General features: G+C 45.3%; 6 protein-coding genes across 6 annotated transcripts; 1 reads left to right on the top strand and 5 right to left on the bottom strand.

Annotated features, from left to right (window-relative positions):
• Window positions 1–341: 341 nt before the first annotated feature.
• Window positions 342–3145, bottom strand: AOL_s00215g449 (uncharacterized protein; the record flags this gene model as incomplete). The annotated part of the gene is made up of 3 exons (XM_011129651.1): window positions 342–2141; window positions 2220–2362; window positions 2437–3145. 3 exons carry the CDS (start codon window positions 3143–3145, stop codon window positions 342–344), a joined length of 2652 nt encoding a protein of 883 aa, XP_011127953.1.
• Window positions 3146–8381: 5236 nt separating this feature from the next.
• AOL_s00215g448 (uncharacterized protein) lies at window positions 8382–9975 on the bottom strand (the record flags this gene model as incomplete). Its single annotated transcript, XM_011129650.1, has 4 exons — window positions 8382–8537; window positions 8649–8812; window positions 8884–9605; window positions 9668–9975. The coding sequence occupies 4 exons, from the start codon at window positions 9973–9975 to the stop codon at window positions 8382–8384; spliced, it is 1350 nt and encodes a 449-aa protein (XP_011127952.1).
• Window positions 9976–11060: 1085 nt separating this feature from the next.
• Window positions 11061–13189, bottom strand: AOL_s00215g447 (uncharacterized protein; the record flags this gene model as incomplete). Its single annotated transcript, XM_011129649.1, has 5 exons — window positions 11061–11180; window positions 11259–11319; window positions 11390–12772; window positions 12879–13009; window positions 13073–13189. 5 exons carry the CDS (start codon window positions 13187–13189, stop codon window positions 11061–11063), a joined length of 1812 nt encoding a protein of 603 aa, XP_011127951.1.
• Window positions 13190–14748: 1559 nt separating this feature from the next.
• Window positions 14749–15993, top strand: AOL_s00215g446 (uncharacterized protein; the record flags this gene model as incomplete). The annotated part of the gene is made up of 1 exon (XM_011129648.1): window positions 14749–15993. The coding sequence occupies one exon, from the start codon at window positions 14749–14751 to the stop codon at window positions 15991–15993; it is 1245 nt and encodes a 414-aa protein (XP_011127950.1).
• Window positions 15994–16515: 522 nt separating this feature from the next.
• Window positions 16516–17724, bottom strand: AOL_s00215g445 (uncharacterized protein; the record flags this gene model as incomplete). Its single annotated transcript, XM_011129647.1, has 3 exons — window positions 16516–16948; window positions 17019–17395; window positions 17470–17724. 3 exons carry the CDS (start codon window positions 17722–17724, stop codon window positions 16516–16518), a joined length of 1065 nt encoding a protein of 354 aa, XP_011127949.1.
• Window positions 17725–19511: 1787 nt separating this feature from the next.
• On the bottom strand, window positions 19512–21299 carry AOL_s00215g444 (uncharacterized protein; the record flags this gene model as incomplete). The annotated part of the gene is made up of 6 exons (XM_011129646.1): window positions 19512–19879; window positions 19955–20088; window positions 20171–20486; window positions 20646–20832; window positions 20956–21041; window positions 21155–21299. 6 exons carry the CDS (start codon window positions 21297–21299, stop codon window positions 19512–19514), a joined length of 1236 nt encoding a protein of 411 aa, XP_011127948.1.
• Window positions 21300–21554: the final 255 nt, after the last annotated feature.

The raw sequence follows: 21554 nt of genomic DNA, 5'->3' as shown, positions 1-21554 counted from the left end.
GAAAACATAATCGCATCGAGCTATGGCAGTAATTCCCACATCCCATGCAATATTCCCTAAACAACTAGCATGATCTGCCCCAACCACCAAGCTGCAAGAACGATGAGTATGCACAACAAAAGGGCAGATCCACCAGGCCAGGTGGCCTCAATTTGTGGCATAATGCCATTGATCTCCGGGGCCGCGGATGTTGTTGGTGCAGAGGCCAGTGTTACCGCCGAAGAAGAAGAAGAAGGCTCAGTATTAGTCGTAAAATTCGTATCGGTAATGGTTGGAGAAGCGGTGTTTGGGCGGGTCACAACCTCTTCCGGCATGGTTTCATCGCGAATCGACTTCGTTCCTCACGCAGTGATTGGCTCTGGCATGTCCGGTAAGCTCATGACGCTCGCTTTTTTCTTTGCCACTAAGGATTGCGACGAGACGCGGACCGGTGGGACCGGTGTACGTCGCACAGATATGTTGAGCGGTTTGACCAAGAGTAATTCCTCGTCATCCTCAGGAACGGTTTGCCCAGCGATATCATCGGAAGAATTCTTCAAAGGTGGAGACATAGGGTTTGTAGAAGCTCGCCTCTTCGAGCTTAAGAGGTCGTCGATGCTCTTAGTTCGAACCTTCAAGACCTTGAGATCTGCCAACTCTCGTTTCCTAGCTGAACTTCGAAGAGCAGCTACCATTCTTTCTTTATCATCAAGCTGAGCACGGAGATTCGCAATTTCTGAATCCTTCTCTCGAAGGATAGAAGCCAATGATCCTTCTTCTCCCGTACCCGACAATCTAGGCGAGTTTGCGAGGCCAATCGATGTTCTAGATTGCGAGGCTCGGCGTGCTTGAAGGAGACGCTTTTCAAGGGTAGCGATATATCGAGACTTGTCGGCGTTATCTGCCTGGAGGGCTTTCACTTGTGCAGACAAAGTAGCCGAGCCGTCTCCATATTCACCGGCAGAGTCGTCAGACCCAGGGTCAGAAGGTAGGAATTCTGGTGGAGGTCCAATCGACGCGAATGTTGATTGTGAAAAGGTACGAGGAACCGCTTGTGGTCCAGGTCCGGGAGCGGTCGAATATGTTGATGAACGGGCGGACAGTAATGTCGAAGCGCGGCCATTTCCAGTTGTAGTGTTGACGCCTGAAGATTTAGAACTCAGAATCAGTCGATTCAGGTGATCGATCCGCTCCTTGAGGGCAGTCCGAGCAAGTTGTATCTCGATCATCTGTTCTTCGTGACGCTGTGCTTCTTGTTCCTGCGTTTCCATCTGGGCCTTCGCTTGTAATTCTAATTGTCCTCTAAGTTCGGCGATCTCGTGTCTATACCTCTCTAAAAGAACTTTGCTTCCGGCATCAGTGACAAGCGCTTCTTCAGCTTTCTTAGCATGTGAGATAATGTTGTTCTTCGCTCTTGCCGCGAACTTTAGAGTATTCAAACTTTCTGCTTGATTGGCGTCGGTACTCGAAGACATCGTACATAATATACTAATCAGACTGCTCCCGGACAAGGCAGGTTGGAGCAATCTGGTCAGTTTACTATCTCGATAGGGTAGGTGATCTTTATCCTTTCCATCTTTTGTTTGGGAAAGTCTCGCGATGACATTTCCTAAAGTCAACAAGGATTTGTTGATATGTGCACCTTCTTGTCGACGCTCTTTGTTCTCTGCCGCTCGCTCCGAACCAGCCAAATCGATAAGGGAGAGTGTCGAGACTCGGACACCACCAATAGCGTTACCGGTCTGCTTTCCATCAAGTGGAGCGCCGCCTCCGGTGATACGCTCTCTACTTTCTACCACAATCTGCACGACGGCGTGCGATCGCGAAGAGCGGGCGTTGAATTGTGTCGAACCGGTTTTTCGCGCTAAGTCCCCTCTTGCAATAACCCTGAGAAGCTGTGTAGGTGACTGGACAATTTCTTCCTTGAGTGGTGTAGCGTAGACTCCTCGCTTACTATCTTCCCGAAGCTTAATTTCTTCCACCTGCTGGCCGAAGATACCGTTCCCACTATTTAACGCCGGGGATAGCAGGTCGTGGATTTTTTCGTTGTAGATTTCGAGGTAGGAAACTCGGAGTAAAAATTCCCGATGAGGAGTTTCCCGAATAAAAGAAAAGACATCTGTAACGGCCAATGGGATAACACCTGGGTTTTCAGAAGTTCCCTACATTCCATTAGTATATACATCCCGCGACCGGAACATGTTTCCGAATTGACGGAAATGGATGAGCTTGATATGTACCTGCATAGAAAATGTTTTACCAGTACCTGTCATACCGTAGGCAAATACCGTTCCGTGATAACCTTCCATAACTCGTCGAACTAGCCTTTTGCAGCACGACTCATACACCCTAACGTTGCTGTCCCTCGGTGCAAACACATTATCTAGGCAGATTTCCTCGTTAGCCTTGAATGCCCCGCTGAGCTGTAGAATTAAATCTAAGCCATATGAAACCTACCCATATAATAATCTCCTCCTTCCTTGCCACCATATCTGACAAGCGACTTGCTCGAGTCGACCGTCCACTCTGGGCTTTCCTTTCCTGACTCTCCAGCTGGCCGAACCCTGACTGACACCAAAACATTTCCTTTCCCGCCTTCTTCACCTCCCAAGGCGCTCGGGCTCCGACTTCCACTGCTGCTCTCCATCATCGGAGCTTCTAGATGATGACCTAACTGCGAGGAGGACCTGCTGAGTGGCGGGGATGGCGGCGGCACCGAGTCGTCTGGGCTCAAACTAACGCCTAACCCGTCCTCTTTCTTCTTTAAGTTCGCAACATTCAATGGGAACCGTCCCTTCGGGTTTAAGCTGCTCTTTCGAGCTGCTGGGATAACCGGTGACGCTGGAACAAGTGCCGATGCCCTCCTATTTCCGGCAACTCCGCTTCCACCGGGTGCGAGGGGCGAATTTGGTGGTTGTGAGTATATTCTAGATGATCCTGCAACGTTACGCTCGGATTGTGTCGACAGTCGGTTTGTTTTATCTGATTCCTCCTTCAGGCTAGCAAATGAAGATGGTCGTTTCAATGATTTGAGAGATGCGATGGAGGATGATTTTCGATTCGACAATGGTGGGTTGGGGAGACCTGATGTGGGTGCTGGTGATTTCGGAACAGATGATCGGGTGCCAGATCCCGGGCGGGGCAATGTGGTCGTTTGTGTCGCCATATTTAGGGTGATGATCTATGAATAGGGCGTATGAGACAGATTCGGGAGGTGATCCGAATATAAGGAACGTTTTCTTGCGAAGCTGATATTAATAGGAAACAAAAGACGATCGCCCTGTCGTGTGTATAAGGCGATGAGGGTCGTTAACAAAGATTCCCCGCTCCCAGGCGGATGAAGATGGAAGACCCGTGATTCGGCGTCGACGATGTGGAGATTAGAATTCGTTGCAAAGCAGGCAAAGACCAGAATCGCTTCGGCGTGTAGTTCAATACAGCGACGACATAAGGGATTCCGACTTTTATAGATCCGCGAGGGTCCTGCTGAAGTGTTGATATCTATTATGACAGGTTGATGAGGTTCGTTAAGGTCGCTAGTGCCGAGACAGTGGTAGACGTTAGCCGCTGGAAATGAAGGGGTGAACAATTACGATTATTGACAGCCAGCTAGACAGAGAAAAAAATGGGGAAAGATGGTTCTTGTGGAGGAAGACAACAGGGGGAAGAAGGAAGGTCGAAACCATCAAAGGTTGAAGGTTCAAAGGCAGGGAAGGCCAAAAATCGCAGGCGCAGGACAGGGCAAAGAGGAATGAATCAAACAGACAGGGGGAAATGCCCAAGAAACCCTAAACTTACTGTTCAAACAAGCGAAAGTCTGGTTCGTCCTATCTGTCTGTTTGTGAGGCTTTCGCGGCAAATGAGGACTTTTTTGCTTTGACGGTGAAGCGGCCTTTTTGAAGCAATCTTAAAGTGATGGTTGCTTCTCAGTCGGAAGTGGCTGTGATCCGCAAGGAAACAATATCGAATTACCAACGGAGTGGAGCAGCAGCAGCAGCAGCTACGAAGTCGGCAGTTAGGAAGGAAGGAGAGCTTGATAGCAAGCAAACAAGCAAGGGACGGCAAGCTATTAAAGAGAAGTTGTTCTCGAACAAGCGTTCGCGGCTTCGAAGAGTGAGGTTTAGCTGGGACTGAAGGATGTTTCCTTTTTGCTGTTGGGTGCCAGTTTCAGGTTGAGAGGGGAAGTAGCAGGTTGGTGTTTGACGATACTGGATATGATGATACCAGCCAGACGGACAAACAACCAACCAATTAACTGAAGTCGAGTAGAGAAGGAGAAGTAAAAAAGAAGAATTGAAGTTCAAGGAGAGGTGGAGATGAAGTTAAGTTAGGTGAAGTTAAGTGAGGTGATGTGAGATGGAGATGAAGATGTCGGTGGGAAAAGCGAAGAGGTTGTGATTGTGGTGTTTGCCCACTGCGACTGACTGACTAACTCAGTAACCAATCTTCAGCATGCGCCAGTATTTGGGGTACTTACTCGGTCGTTAGGGTCTTGGTTAGTGGCTGGCTGCCCCCTATATGCAGGCAGCGATATCCCACGAAATGAACTCCCACACTATGCTGCACTGCGCTACGCACTGCGCTTTACTCCTAGTACTTGTCGATAGGTCTAACGGTGGTGATAGACCTGGCATGCAAATGGTCCTTACCAATGGATCCGAGACTCGAAACTGATAAGTATAATTATAACCTGAGTCAAAGGCTAAAGGGGAGATATCGATTCGAAAATATCGGATGCATGTATCCGTCGACGACCCCTCTCAGACTTTGATATTGAATCGATCTCTTGACACTTTCTAATACTAGCAAGCGGTCGCCGTGGCTGAAAGGCTTAGCTAAGGTATGTATCAGTCCAAATGTCGAAATTGTACATTCGATATCATTAAATGGTCGGTAAACGTTCCGGTCTCAGGTGGCTTGGGAGTTTGTAAAATTTCCTTCTTTCCTTCCTTTCCCCTTCTCGGATATTTGCTGATAAATCTATGTAATAAAAAATAAAAATAAATCCTAAGGGCTATGTCGTATATTTTAGAAACATCAGCTCTTATGGTCTTGTCAAGCAGATTATTTTATCGACGCCAAAGGAAAGTTGTGGATTGTTCGAGTTAACATTCAGATATTCCGAATCGAATGCTCCCTTTTTTCGTACCAGATGCAGATGATGTATCGATAACGTAACGAGAATCAAATCAAAGAGAAAAGTATCGAACTCCGCAATGACGAAACGTCCACTCTTTTTTTTTCACACCGGGGAATGGAATAAAAATAAAAATAAAGATAAAATAAAGACAAGGAGAGGGAATGTCTCTCAACTTCAACGGGTTCGCATTTGAGGCAAATTTCCCCCGAGTTCTTTCAAAGGGCAGGTCGGGGAGTAATCGCAAGTTTAAGGGATACTTATTTTGAACTCTTCACGGAACAGGAACTCGAGGAAAAAAGAGGGAAGGGTCCAAGTCAGTGCACTGCACATGCAGCAAAGTAGACTCGCTTGCGCTCGGATCCGTATCAAGACTCTAGCTCTTGCAGCGGAAAAGAGGAACATGCAGGAACCAGTTGTGCCAGCAGAAACAAACCACCAGACCTAGGCTGTCCCGCAGCTACTAAATCAGTACTTACAAGGAAACCGTCCAGAAGAAGTTCCAGTAATTGAATAACTCAAATAGCAATCTAGCCCCAATTTCGCAAAGCGTCGGTATATCTGTATCTAAAAAGCTATTCGGTAATCGGCAGGCAATTAGGACGAAACAGAATGTCGACAACCGAAGTTATAAAAAATGTATGTATCCCACTAGAATCGAAACAATAGAAGAAAGAAATAAAAATACAGATGAAAAGAAAAGAATGAAAAAGAGATACGGAAAAATAAACCGTCACAGAATACAGAACAAAGCACAAGAAAGGAGGGTAAATACCAGGGAATAAACCGGTACGCAGTATAAGGCGTTTCTGTTTTAACGGTACTTCCAAAATAGCAGCGATTGTCTACCAACGGCTTGTTCCAATATCCAGAACATCCTGCTGCAGCCTGTGGCAAGGGTTTTCCTTCCCTTTCCCGCAACTTTGCATAAAAAAGAGGATTAAACTCCCACACGTATGGACAAATTCTGATGCGGGGGTAAAGGAACCCTGCTTCCGTTGCTTCCTTTAAATATCATAGGAGAAAAAAAAAAGAAGAAGTGCCTGCAGGGTTCATTTAAGCAGGCGGTGTCATGTCAATTGTCTTGAAGACTTCGCTCTGTAGGAAATATTCTCAGCAAATGAATTTGATAGAGTAAAACCTTCATCTGACCAACCTTTCTCGTAAATCCATCCATGGATCCAAACCCTGGCCATTCAGAACAACTTCCGCACCATCATCATATATCACATCGTAAAAGTGGAACGGACTCTTAAACCGTCCAATCGATTGGTAGGCTATCACATCGCATCGATCACTTTGGATACTAGCGTAATTCAGTCTAGATGTGAACGATTGCCGAAATAAGATCTCCTGACAAGAATTCTTCCCACGAGCTACCAATTATGGGGACCGTACCCAATGGTATTGAATCCCCACGATTCGATTTGTATTAAGACCTCTTGAAACCAATAAACCCCCATTAAATGGCGCGCTTTATAGTCTAATAACGGCTTTTACACCTCTGTTCGGTCTTCTTGACCGACGACAATCGTTTCATTTTCACATGTACAGTATGCATGAACCTAACTCATTATTTAATAATCTCATGCTTCGATGATAGCATCTAGAAAAAGAGCCCCCGTGGTCCCAACAAAATCCGAAACGACTCGTGGTCAAATATAATATAAAAACCCAAAACCCCCTTCAGATGCCAGAAGCTTAAAAGGCTCCTACGTAAAGTTTTTTTTTCGTCGCAACATTTTAAGAAGATTTCGAACCCCGACTTCCCTCTTGCCCAAAATCCTTGTGCCGCTTCTCCCTGCAAGCTGCAATGCAGGCAGCCTAACCAGCAAAGTAAACCCATGCTCCAGATCTCTCGAATTCTCCCGTTTATGTCTGTCTGTCTCCCTTGGAAATTTTACTTCCCAAAATCCCTGAACCCAGCCCCAGCCGGATACAAATCTGGACCGGTATCAATGGGAATCCCGTGCTCGTGCGCGTGCACACAACCGGCCGGACTACGGAATTATTTTTCGAAGAAAGTAGGGTCAAGGAATAGGGTTGAAGTTTTAGTCGAGCCGAGAAAACCAATACCGTTTAATTAACTGCGGCGGCGGCGCGTAGAATGTGTAGTAGTATGTAGTAGTTCCTTATCTTTTCTTTCTTACCTGCCTTTATTCTTTTTGGCTGTGTAACGACGGGAAGAAGACGCAATGCAAGTCCATGTGGACCAACCGATATCGACAGTGACCCCCGTGGCTTCACGGCTTCCGCTGTCTATATACTATATATACTATACTACCATCGTACAGGCCTATGTATACAGGCACGTATATGCATAGATTGTCTTAATACCGAAAGGCATTCACAATTACCAAAAAAAAAAAGGTTACAGGCTATCGCTTCAGATTCCATCTATTAATCCCCTCTCTTAAGATCATCCTTAAGTTCTATCGTTTCTGTCAATGAAGTTAACCCTTTACCAGAGAGAAAGAAAGAAGCAAAAGAAGAAAAACCCCCCTTCGCCTCAAAAAACACGAGAGTCCCTCCTAACCAACGAAATCATCGCCCACCCCACCCTCGTCGTCCCCACTCTAAACTAGCCCACAGCCATTCAAATTGAAGGAACGGCGATCCTTTCCATAGAATCAATACATTTTTGTTTTTCAGGCCTTTGTCATCCAGTTGCGGTGTCATTGGTGAAATATTGCATTTAGTGTACGTTTTAACGTTAAGAAGGGTCTCTACCGCTGAGGTATCCATCCCCCGACTCCACTTAGCTAGCTAATGGGAAGCGGGCTTGCCCTGCCGTTGCACCTTGGGTAACGGGTCCGCCAACATCTTCCCTCTCGGATGCCATACCGTTGACAGTCGACAACGGTGGCGTATTTATGTGGCTTTCTTTTCCCGTCTTGGTATATCGTACGGAGGAGCCACATAAAAAGACTTCGAAGTCGAATTGCGAAGGCTCCTCACACGTGGGTACAGGGTAAAACTAGGTCTAGGTGCATAACTCGAAAAAAACGAAAATAAGAGATAGAATAATAGCTACCATCTAACGCAAAACGAACAAATCGCCAATGCAAATGCGAAACCTCTCCTCAACCATACGCTCGCCTTCAACAAAAGGAAATATTTTATCACCAATCAACAGTTATAACCCGCCTGCCAAAAACAGTAGTGCTCCGCCTATATGCTAACCCGAGCCAATATTTATGCCAAAAAAAAAGGAGCCTAGTAACATTGAATCAAAAGAACGATGACAAAAGAAACAGAAAAAAATCTACCGAATAATTCTCATCTCTGCTCTTCGTCTTGGTGCGAACTTATCCTTATGCTCTTCCCATAGTCTTTCCAACTCCTCACAATACAGGTCCTGCAGTTCATCGATGTAATCATCTCTCGGGTCTGGCGACTGAATGGTTTTGATTGGTCTCCCCTATATATAGTTATTAGCATGCTTGTTCCTTGCAAGTTACAGGATCTTGCCGTCGCCAAAGATACGAGTCTTATACAATCCGTTGCACAGAATCAATAAGGAAAAACTTACAACGACAGTATTAACCGGGACCCTGTATGGTACCAGCCCAACATCATAATTGAAGATACCTCTAGCATGGAAAAGTGGGATTGTAAATCCGAACACCTTCTTCACCAGGATTTGGAATTTATGCACCCAGCTCGTCTTTTCTGGGATAAGCTGATCGAACAAATCTACGGGAAAGGAGACAAAAGTCAGCATTGAAATAGAGCACAGAAGGGGAATCCAAGGTCCGTTCTCTTACCATTTTCACCAAAACTTAGCACAGGCACCAAATGAGCCCCCGTTCTGACAGCGACTCTCAAGAAACCCTTCCTCATCTTCAACGTCATGTTCCCGGGCTTCGCGAACAAAGATTCCTGTGCGCCCCCGATAACAATCGTGATCCCCTGTCCCTTCTTCATCGCCGGTTTCTCCCCGTCCAAGACTATGCGACCATTCGGTTGTGTACCATTCATAACCGTTGTCGACGCAGCAAGAGGCGTAGCACTTCCACTCACAAACCCCTTTCGTTTTCTGAAAACCTTCGGCGCACGATCCCAAATTGTCAGGTGAACATCGGCTTCACTAACTTCACCGGGGACACCACCGAGTAAACCTTCACAACTCTTCCTACTAACACTTCCCAAGCCCATGCCGATTAAATATTCACGGTAGAATGGGAGTCGGAAGTTACTTTCGAGCGTCAATAAAGTGTTGCTGATTCCTGGGAATAATTCGTCCCACCCAGTCGTTTTTGTAACAAAGCTACCCCAAGCGCCGTGACTGATGATTCCATGAGGGTGGAAGCCGAAAATATAGTTTTCCTCTGGTGACAATTCGACAGAACGATGCAGACGCATGGGAAAGTAAGTGCAGAAGTACGACCAGAACCTTTTGTTGCGAATAATAGGCGACAAGAAATTCGATGGTGGTTTGTCGGATGGAGGAGGCGTTAAAGTCAAGTAAATTAGGTAGGGAACCAGTCTATAGGACCTATTAGCGTCTACAGTGATGGTATGGCAATACGGCGACAACGTTGAACATACAAAGGCCAAGTCAACGGATTCGCCGCCGTAAACCAAAACATGGCTAGGGCAATCAATCCAGCCAATTGAAATATAACCACAACGAGCGTCTCCAATCGTCGACGGATCGGTATCACCAGCGGTGCCCATCGAATAGCCTTCCGCCGCGGTGACGGTCCGGTAACCAGTTCTGACGGAACACCATCTTGATCTACGATGCTATATGTCCTCTGCACGGGTTTTATTCCGTTCACACGGGGTTTTGTGTCGTTAGCTGTAGGCATAGTTTTCGTAGTGTCGGGTTTTGGAGATTCGATGACGTCGGCCATTGTGTACGATTATGAATAGTAGGTAAAGAATCCCCTTTCTTTCTTTCTTTCGCAACAAACGAATGCAGGTCGTGATATCTCCCCTTTATATAGAAGCGATAAGATATCTCCTTTTGATGCTTTCACATGTTAGTTTTAATGGCATGAAGCTAAACCGGTGATATGACAGCATACCGAGCAGAAATTTTTCCTGAAGTTGCTGGCTAGCCGGGCATGGTGGCGGGGGAAGGGGGGATGTTCGGTATGACCGGGTGCGGTGGTGGTTTGGTTCCTGGGACCTGGATGCTTTTAGCTTCCGTATCCTGATGTTATGCCGAGACTAGCAGAGATGGCACATGTGCATGCTCATTTGACGGGCAGATAAAGATCCCGCTGGCCATAAACATATCGGTTTTTTTTTTACGGTCCTGCGACCAATATAACGCCGTTTTATTAGACTTTTGGCTCCCCGCGATGCAATGAGGAACGTTCACATTTTATATCATGCTGGCCGACAGCCAGCATCTAATTATCCCAGTACTTGATTAAACCATACTTGTTCCCTTCATGCATGATAGACCCCGAATGCATCATGATCCTGCTCAGTCCGAGCAATGCGAACCGAGTCGTGGCAGGCAAACATTATGTGTTGTCGGTCACATAATACCACATAATCAACGCAGTATTAGCCAAGTTGCCCTGTCGATGCTACATCGATCCCGGTTTCGAATATTAGGTACTCTTTACATGTAAGATGTTCTAGCAAACTATAACTCATATGCAGAGCTGATGCGAAGGAGCTGTCGTAACTGGGCTTAGATTTCTATGATATCAAAGATAAATACCACAGTCGTAGTGTTTAGCGCGATGTATTATGAAGAGGCCGTATGTTCAAGTGATCGCGGTTCTCAGAAAATTAATTATCCGTGAAGATCAACGTTAACAAGGACCATGCATTAATTGGATCATGACATGATGTTATAGAGCTTCTGGGTGCACAAGATTACATTCGCCTCGGTACACAGGTTCGTAAGTGACTCTGGCTAGTTGATGTGTACACACTTCTCGTTTCTATAACTTTTTGGAACATGCATAACTCTGTAGGTCTACTTGAATATCGTTGTCTCCCCTTTGCATCTGTTATCATGGCCAGGCAGCGTTCCGTTTTGGAAGTATGCGAGGACATGGCGGGCGGCGCACTTGTTTTTGGTGCCTGAAACCGTATGCTAGAGATTCGGTTTAACGTTTAATTAGTATCAAAGATCTGTAACACATACTAAAAATGAACCAGAAATTTAACTAACCATTATCTCGTCGACATAAAGCATCTTGGCCCCTTTGAAAAGCGTCCTCGCCTTCTCAGAACTGTGAAGGGTCCATGTATTAGTCAAACCCGTAAAGATCTCATTTAGCCAATTAATCAAATTTTACGTACTTTATGAGTGGTGTGATCAGATCCAATGTCGTTCCCGCGAATAGGATAGGCGTTCTTGTCTTCCCACCTACAGGGCCATACCATTCCCATGAAGGTCTTATCGGCCATTTTGTACACCTAACTCTATCGGCCAGTTTATAAGGACCTATGATCTTACTGACAGCTTTCCACGCTTTCCAATCCGCGTCAGTAATTACTACCCCGCGAAGATCTCTTGCATCTGTGCATGCAACTTGGTAAAATGATTCAGAGATCTTAGTATATAGATCAACAGCTGATTCAGCTCTTTTCTCAAATTCGGATAACGCTCTTCGTGAGACTTCGGGGTCTCGGTTTGCAGAACCAATTGAAGCCAGGAGCGTTTCTAAGGAAACAAGATAGTTTGATAAAAGCGGCCATATGAAGCTTGGGCCGTAACCACTTCCGAATGCTAAGCCTTTGATCGTCCATAGAAGGCTCGTGATATTGAGATGTGGAGCCTCGGGAATACCTTCAAGTTCGTATTTTGTGGCATTCAATTTTGCAGTGATAGCGTTGAATCTATCGCGGACCGCATGGGAGTTTCGACCTGTAAACATGCTGCATTTTGTCGGACCTGCATCATAGCATGCAGAGAAAAACTTCGACCATATCTTATCAACATGGATGATCGTAGTGTTTGCGTTATCTTGGGTAACCCAAGTGTCTGCGTCTACTACTCCATCCAAGTAGAACTTTCCAACGTTATCAGGATACAAGGTGGCGAAATATTGGCCGAGAAGGCTACCATAACTAGGTCCGTAATAGTTTAGGATTGTATTGCTTTCATTTTTTTCACGGGCGAGAGCTTGAGCTATCGATAGCATGTCGGTAGCCATAACCACGGTGTTCATATGTGGACCTGCTTGGTTATATTGCGAAACCAGCTCTTGACAAGCACGGGTCCAGCTATCCGCCTCTGCATAGGCTATAGTTTTCCGTGAAGGTGGGTCATCTGGTATTAACATATTGAAAACCACCTCGTCATTATTGGGAGGAAAAGTTGGGGCACGTCTCCTGTGTCTCATATTTGAGCCAGTTAACACGGCTGGAAGGGTCGTTGCATTTTGACGCTCCGGGACGAATGTGCCTGGTGTGATATCACAGCTACCATGGGGAATCGAGTAGCCCATGCCGCGAGGATCAAAAGTAATGATGTCCCAGCCGGTTCCAACTACTTCGGAGCGGATGTCTTCGAAAATTGAGTCGAGGTAAATCAACTCTACCCCTGGCTGGCCTGGACCGCCTGGATTGTAGAGAACAGAGCCTTTGTAAGGGGCATTGCTTTCCGCTGGGAATTTGACTATTGGAACTATTGCGCGGAGTCCATTCTCAGGTTGTTTATAGTCGAGTGGGACGCTTAGCCTGGCGCATTCAAATTTACTTTCTATGATTCCATTGCCGCAGGAGTACCATTCGAGATCAACTGATGCTGGAACCTAGGGCAGTATTAGCTCATGCGCTTTTCTACTTCTCCTTCTCCTTCTCCTTCTCCTTTTCCTTCTCCTTCTCCTTCTCCTCCTCATTCTCATTCTCCTTCTCCTCCTCCTCCTCCTCCTCCTCCTCCTCCTCCTCCTCCTCCTTCTTATTGACTTTTTTCTCCTTATCTCTTTCTTTTTTGTCTAATATATTCATTAATATATAAGACTAAGCAGGTTGACTTACGTTCACAAACAGTGGCTCTCGTGGAGCTTGCCTCTTATAAAGGAACTGGTCGAGGGGGTTTCCTAGGCCCTTCACTGTACCCAACAGCGTCAGGGCAAGAAAGACCTGTTGGAGCATATCTCCGGATCGAAAGTAATATCAATATATTAATACCGAAAAACAAGATGGGGTATCAACAATATATGTATTAATATTAATTATTACAGCGGTGCCGCCGTATGATATGGGATAGCGATTTAAATTTCGAATCTTCGCACTTGGGGTGCTTGAAACTTATAGGCCCTTAGCTATCTCCCTATAGCATTGTGGACCTGTCCCTACAAAATCGGTCTCCGCGATAGGTTGTGCTATTATAGCAGGAGAACACTTCATCGCATACTAGGATGCAGGATTGCGGCGTGCATAGAATATAGTCTTATGATCATAATTCTCGTAGAATCGACCGTTAACCGGCCGCCCAATAAGCTTCTACTCCTTTGAGCTGCCTCGAAAGGTAAGTAGTTATTAATGAGACGGGTTCTTCATAACACGAATAGACCCTAGATGATATCACGTTACAGGCAGTTATAAGTCCGGGCGTATGCAGTACACGAGTTTCCTCCTAGTTTTAACGGCGATCGATGTTGCACCAATCAGCCGTAGCTAGGAGAGCGCGGCCGGCATGATAACATCCATTGTCTTATGAAAACCTATGTCCTCAAAGTGGGGCAGCAGCATTTCATTCACAGGATGGGCGTGGAGGAGCTTTGGACTAGGAACATTGTCGCCTAAGCGGCTTAGTTCCGTGATATGCCCTGCAGATGTATAGTCTGGGGATGATGATCCGTACTTCCTAGTGCGGGATAGCTGGCTTTGAGACTAAGTATACACCATGCATTTTAAAGTCTCGCATTTTGTAGTTTTTCTATCGATATCAAGGGAAGTCCATGGCTTTTTTGAAAATTTCGATCATGAAAGGCATGCGCACACCGTGGTCCTAGCAGAAAACCTTCCTAGAACCTGGATCTATGCACGTGTATATTACTGTCTCGGCCTGTGCGTGGGCGATAAAAGATAAAATAAATAAGGAATCCCCTCCCAACCACCGGAATATTGTGGTATTGGAAGTACTCCTCTCCGAAGCGCGAAACCCTACGGAAATAGCAAGACGAACAGTTGTTTGGGGGGTATCCGAGTTGAACGGCTTGGCTTCTGGTCCCATTATATAATCAATTATATTATCTAGACCAGTTAATCGTGCAGACGGCGACGGAGCTGAGCTCACTGAGGCCTTTGAGTTACTAAAACCTGCCACAAGCGAAGGCAATGTTCCAAATGATTTTCCAGGTGTGAATAGGTACCTAATACCTACCTACTTAGGTAATTACTCTTGTTAATAGGCACTCTGGTGTATCAATATGAGGTATCTTAGAACATACTACACAGCATACTTGCATACTGAGCATGCTGCTTCTGTATTGGCACTAAGTCCGACCACAGTACCGACACAATTTAACGCCGATTGGCTGAAATCTGATTAGTCATACGGCTCCTGTTGCAAAAGTGAATCATCAACACTAGCGCAAGCCAGGATCTGAACCAAATGCAAAATCGTGGAAATAGACTCGGCTGCCTCCTTCGTTTCCCGAGTCCTCTCCCCACCATAGTTGCTCCTAAAGTATCGATATTGGGGAAATATGTCGCTGAACTTCACTGCCTCTTACCGTATCAAGAAGAGCCAGCCAGGCGCTGTATCACAGCGCAAGAATCCTCTGAACCAGCTTCGTCGCAAGTCTGCAACGTCAAGTCCTCGAAAGTCCTCGAGTGCCCCGTCAACCCCACCAGTGCATTCCACATTCAGCGGCAATAATAATGACTATGATGATGATTCCCTTGCCCTATACTCCCCTAGCTGGCCGACTAGCTCTCGGCCAGACCCACTGCCAACTACAGTACTCGAGGGCATGAAGTATATTATGTCCAACCAGTTCACGCCTTTGCCACCGACTCTTACAGGTCTGGGTATATCGCGAGATCTACTCGCTGAGGTCTTAAACTATCGGAAGTCATTTCCACCTGTCGTGCCTTTGCCACATCTGCACTCGGTCCTCTTGTCACCAACGGAGACCGAGCGAGAAATTACCTCCTTGGTGGCAGATGGAACATTACGCCGGGTTACGATCAAAACAGGGAATATGACTTCTCTCGACGGTGTTATTACGACAGATGATTTTCTCAAATCTATTGCTTCGAGTTCAGCGCTAGACGCCGAATTGAAAGGGGCATTTTTATCGTTATTCGTGAATAATCCCTCGTTAACAACTATCACGTCTGACCCAACCGCTGAGAATACCCTCCCAAAAGAAACTATCATGGCATTACTATCTGCTGGGTTTCTGACGATAAACTCCGATGATGCATATACATTACCTGCAGTTGATATCACTACTCTCACACCCACCTCTGCGATGACATATATAACTCCAATACCAGAAAAAGACCATTCCCATATTTCTACATTATCATCGTTATCATCCATATCCTCTAGTAACAGAGATGCCTCCAAATCTTCTTCCTCTAGACCCTCGAAGCCAAGGGATACCCATATAGAATATATTATAACCCCGCCATCTCTTGGCCTCCTCACTAACCTCTATTCCCTAACGAAATCTCACCTTCTAGATATACTTCGTCATTGCCCCCACCGCCAAGCAACGATTGAGTTTGTAAGGGAGAAGTGGGATGGAGGGGTTTCGAAGAACAAGGGCAGTGTTAGGAAGAAGAAGGACGGGGAAGTTAAGTTTGAAGGGAGGACGAGGAAGTGGAGGGAACACAAGGGGGTGACTATTGAGTGGGTACTGGGTGGATTATTGGGCAGTGGAGTTGTTGAAGGGTTCGGAAAGGGGTGGGGAAGGGGCGTGAAGGTTGTTAGAGGGAATTAGTGGGGTCTGGAAATTGTATAGACGTAAAGAGCGCGAAAGGGGACAGACTGCATTTTATCAGTATCGCAATACCCCAACTTTGCTTTTAAACTTAGAATGATACCCAGTAGCTAGAAAACTGGTTTTTGACAGTCGTGCACTGCAGTACTGCTGCCCTGAGTGAATTTCCGGATTGATATAATATCAAGTGGCACACTGGAATTTGATTTCAAAAGATACGTATACCCGAACCTCATCATAAGTTTTGATTTTCAGGCAATTTGTTCGTTAAAATAGTAAAGGCCAGAAATATATTACCTGTTAAGTCATTAAAGTATAGCAGTAGGTCTCCTCTAATAGACCCATAAAAAAAATGCGAGCAATATGCATATTTAAGTAGATATAGGAATCGCACATTTTCTCCAAAATAATCCCAGAATATCAAACATCTTGTCTCTTAGATAACAGCGGCATAACCAGTAGCCAAGCTAATGCATTAGATACGCCCCACTATCGGACATACTTCCACCATATTACCAACCCTTATCTATGGTCCGCCGCCGGTGCAGACGGCATTTCTGCCAAATTCACTTGCTGGCTCACTGCCGGCATTTCTACGGCACTCAACGGACTAACTGTATAATTCCTATCTACCTCAAACTGCGGGTTTGTATACCCTCCAGGCGGTGGCGGGGTTAAAAACTCAGCGCCTGGCGCCGCACGGGGATCCCTAGGGTCGTTTGTGATGTATGTTGGAGCGCTAGAGAAAGTACTGTCAGGCCTCGATGGATATCCAAAAGTAGGTGCGGTAGTTGCGGCAGCCGGTGGATAAACCGGTTGGACATTTGCGTATGTTTCGGTTTTAGGCTCTTGGCCTACTGGGACAGGACCCATTGGCGCGGCTGGAGCTGATTGGGAAGGAGAGCTGCTGAAGAGAGCCATGGCGTAGAAAACGGTGAAGACGCAGAAGATGACCCTATAATTATCCCCCACTATTAGTAAATAAACTCAGATATATACGCAAAATACTGTCAGTGTCAACTTACCAAATGATCGCACCGATCGCAGCGGCACCAGCCATAACCGACGCAGCCGTCTTATACTTTGGAAGGTTCCTGATATATTCGTATATCTGGCTAACAGACTGCCTTTTTTCCAACAGTCCGAGAGCACTCAAATCTCTTTTCCTGAATCCATAATCACTAGGATCAAAACTGTAGGTGCTGGACAATGAACTATACGATTCGAGTATCTTGATTACTTCGAAAGATTGTTTTGTGTTCGATGCGAGGTATGCAAAGGCTGCGAGCCACCAGATGCAGGATAGTACAGAGAGGATGAAGATTATCCATCTATAATGGATGTGGGGCATATTCCAGAAAGCCAAAATCAAGAAGGTACCGACGATCAGAGTCCATGCTCCCTGTAAATTAAATTAAATTCAATGGTTAGACAAGATAACCCAGGAGATCCTCTTCTTTTTGACAAAAAACTTACAGCGAACAGATTGAATCCCAAACTTTGAGTCCCATCTCCCACCACATTAACAACGTATCCAACCATAGCAATCACACCGATTGTGAAAACTAGTATTAAGATAGGTAGAAACTTCAGCCATGGGCGGTATGGAGGTCTGACGGTTGACAAAAATGCGTTATCCGGGTTGGAACTCATAGTTGTTGTGTTGACATTGTTGTATCCCATTTGGGCTGGAGGCGCGCCAGCTATGGGGCCTTGTGAATAGTCCGCCATGTCGGATGTTTAGTTGGAATGGGAAGAAGCGACCGGAGGACGGCTAGATCCTGGCAGGCTGTAGTTATTAATATTCGGTATCCAAACTAATGTTGTTGAAAGGATAACTGTATTGTGTATCGAATCCTCTTGAATTCTCCGTCTTTATCCCTAGATTCACGTCCAGGCGAAATGTTGAAGCCTTGTAGCTCTAATAGAAAAAAATAATAAGCCCACAGAAGAGAGAGAAAAACTAAAAGTCCGAAGGGCTGGGGGCTGGGCAAGCTGAAGTTTTAAAGCCCAACTTGCTCATAAATCTGAGCCTCATTTTTTTCTTTCGCTTTCCCTAGCCGTTTCCAAGAGACGGCCCAGACCTATTGTTTGGGCGACAACAGGAAATCTCCAATGGAAGCGAGTGGTTCACGTTTCTAATTTTACAAGGTCCATCACTTTTCCCAAGGGCCGTGTCGAGTTAATTATCGGTCACACCATTGATTTTTGTTCGATACATATGTACTACATGTAGCTACGTCTGTCCCTCGTAGGCTCTGCGCTGGTCCCTTTTGTTTCGCTTTCTCACATATCCTACGACCTTTTGGGATTGTTCCGCTAGCAAGTGCTTTTCGATGGTGATACATCAGATCCCTTCATCCTTGCTTTAAAGCGTCGCTATCTTGCAAGATATGCATAATCCGCAGGATTTGGAATTTGAGGGGTACAAACAGTGCGTTAGTTGGGTCTAGCGCCCGGGTGTGAAATCTAGGTTATCAGTTTGTTTAACATAACGTTGGTCAAAATCTAAAAGAGAGTCTACCTATGTGTACATGTATATTAATGAGACTAATCTCGTGCCTGATCATAGACGCCTAGAGATATGACAACCACAGCCTTCTCAGGCGGAGATGGCTTTCGAGGTCAAACTATCGCGTGCAATGGATCCTCCCAAATTAAAACTAGTGGGTGTGAAGCTACATGCAGCTAGGAGTGCTCAAATGACGAGTGCCAATACTCGGGTAACATCCTCGACTAGTTCCGCCGTAGGGTTGGAAATAGAGAGGCAAGGTTTTATCTTCCGGCCCCAGATGTCACGACTTTCGATGAATAATGAGATCCCTCAACTTGAGTTTAACTTTCGGGCACAGTCAGCTCGTTGAAGTGTTATTGATATCTCCTGGAAACTAAGACGGGGCCTTCATTTTAAGATCGATCGATTGCGTGGCCTCCTGAGCTGGCATTTGGGGTTCGGGTATCGGCAGGTGAGGCTGACGTGACGGGAATGGAGCCAAAATCCTGGTACATGTGCCAACAAAATAATCATCTTGACCTCGTAAATATGATGTCCTCATACGGTCTGTAAATTGCAGAAATAGGTATATATGTATATGCCTAGAGATTTTAGATTTAATATTTCTCTAAGTCAAATGTAGCTAGGTGTATTCGTGTATTCATTAAGCTAGGATAGTGTGATACACATGCATCGATAGATGGCTCGGAAAAGGAAAAAAAAAAAAAAAAAGGAGAAGGTCGAATGAAAATCGAGCACAGGACCGTATTACAAGGATATTAAGATCAAAAGTCGAATACGGAAATAACAACAATCCAACAAGGGTATCGTGAAGTAAAGAAGAAACTCCAGAGAGAGAAAAGTACTTCGCTATAGTATGTACGTACCAGATCCGCCGCCGCCGAAATGTTCTTTTACAATACGCTAAATAAACCCAACAAAATCAAAAGTTCTTTTTATGGAACCAATATTGCAATCCATAACTGAAATCCAGAGATCCAAAAACTTCCTGGAGTTGGAACAATCAAACAATATCGTCAACTGTAAACTTCTGCATAGACGTTTTCGTAGAACCCTCAGCTTCACTTTCTCCATATGTAGTCTTACTCGGCCTGTTTTCTAACGTCAAATCTGATGAGTTTTCGTCGTCATGGTCTACATCAACTTTATATCCATATTTGCTTTCAATCTCACGACCGATGTCCCGCTCGATGTCGTCGTCGTCGTTTAGCGTTGTTAAATGAGATTTTGACCGTCTAGGTGGCGCTATCATATGCATAGGACTACCAATGGTAGACCCGCCTTTGACTCGCCAACTAGGTACCCTTGAGCTTGCGGTGCCGTTAAGCTCTTGCTTAGAGGCAAAGCGGGAGAGAAGGAACGGAGATAGGACTATCGATGTAATTTAGTTAGATATTTATTAACATGTTCATGATTACTGATAAATACAGCATTGAATTGACTTACCAGGAAGAGATGCACCAAGGGCATAAAAGAATATTTCAACATCGTTGGTAATCGCAAAGGCTGTTTGTGTGTACGCAAGGTCATAATGGGCGAGGGAAGTTCGAGTATTCCATACGGAATAGATGCTGACAACACTGTTACACACAATATATATCAGCTTACGATTCTCTGTTGGGGCCTGGGCTAGGGATATCCGACCCTTCCGATGCAACTTACCAAACAGCCGTTCCCAATAAGTTTCCGGAAAATACTATCAATAATATTCTTTTCTCCGCAGCTTGGATCCTCGTTCCGTGAATAATAGCCCATGGAATGGCAAGGATACACAGATCAATTGATATGCTCACCGCAATCCATGTAAAACGCGGGATATCGATGTTAAAACAATGCTCTTGCTTAATTGTGTAGTCGAAGTTACTAATCAAAGGCGTGCATTGGAGCAGGTGACAAAGGGAAATGCTAAGCCCAAGCCCAAACGTTATGACCATCAGGGCATAAATCAGGCGGCGTAATGTGAGGAGGTGAAACGGGACTACACGAGTTCATTTCATATTTGTTAGCTGCGCCTCTCTAGACGATAGCGTAAACTTCCAAGGCCCTTTGAAGGGTACCAAGTGATGGAAGCCTTGATCCCGAAGCAAGGGGCCTCTAAGTAATATCCAGGAATGTAGAACCAAGAAACTTCACATACCAATCTGTAAAAGATAGCAGCAAACACTGATCTTTATCAAGGTCGAAACAATATTATATCCTATCCAACCCCATGAAAAATACCAAAACGGAACTATCCATGCGTCGGGGATGTTTTGGTCATGTAGACCTGAGCCATATCTGTTGGTGCCAATTTGACATACGAAATGCGGAAATATCAGAAAAACCTGTAATCGAAGGAGTAAAAAGGACAATCATTAGTAATTATAATTCTGAGGCGAGTGATCTCTGCCGTTCACGAGAGCTATTGAAGTGTGCATTCTTGGGAGGAATGTGGTTCGATGACATACACCTGCCGCAACCATCCATTTATCGTCTGCTCTGAAGCGTTTGAGGCGGATAGCCCTAAGATATATTCGGGCTATTATAGCCATCACTAAACAAATTTGTTAGATTGATTTTTTATTTTTTATTTTTAAAAATTTTTTTTTTTGCTAGAATCTAGATGTCGAAATTTGGGATTGGGTGCTGTTTGTGTGCCAAACTTACAGGAGAGTGTATTAACAATAACCACAACAGCGAGCTCCATCCGTTGATGCCAATAGGGTACTGGAAGGTTTGGATCATACTGCTTCAGAGGATCCCCCTCCAAACTAGCAGACGGAGTTTGCGAAGCTGCCGCCATGTCCACCATTTTCGTCTGTCGAATTAATTCAACTCAAGGTTGCTATTGTGTTGACGGGACCTGCATATGTTGTGTTTGGAGCAGGCTCTTCGCCTAGCATAGACCGGAGAACCGTGTGTATATTGTTGGAATATGTTAAACGTCGAAGTTGTAGACAGTCTTGACTTCTATAGCGCCTATCGTTTATGCCCCAATCGCCAGGAGTTGAGTCAAAGATTTGTTGGGTAAGAAACAGAAGGTGAATCAAATCAAATCAGACGAAGC

This window comes from Orbilia oligospora (assembly GCF_000225545.1).
Source record: "Orbilia oligospora ATCC 24927 unplaced genomic scaffold scaffold00215, whole genome shotgun sequence".
In the NCBI taxonomy this organism is placed as follows: Eukaryota; Fungi; Ascomycota; class Orbiliomycetes; order Orbiliales; family Orbiliaceae; genus Orbilia; species Orbilia oligospora.
This window is presented reverse-complemented; position numbering and strand designations above follow the sequence as displayed.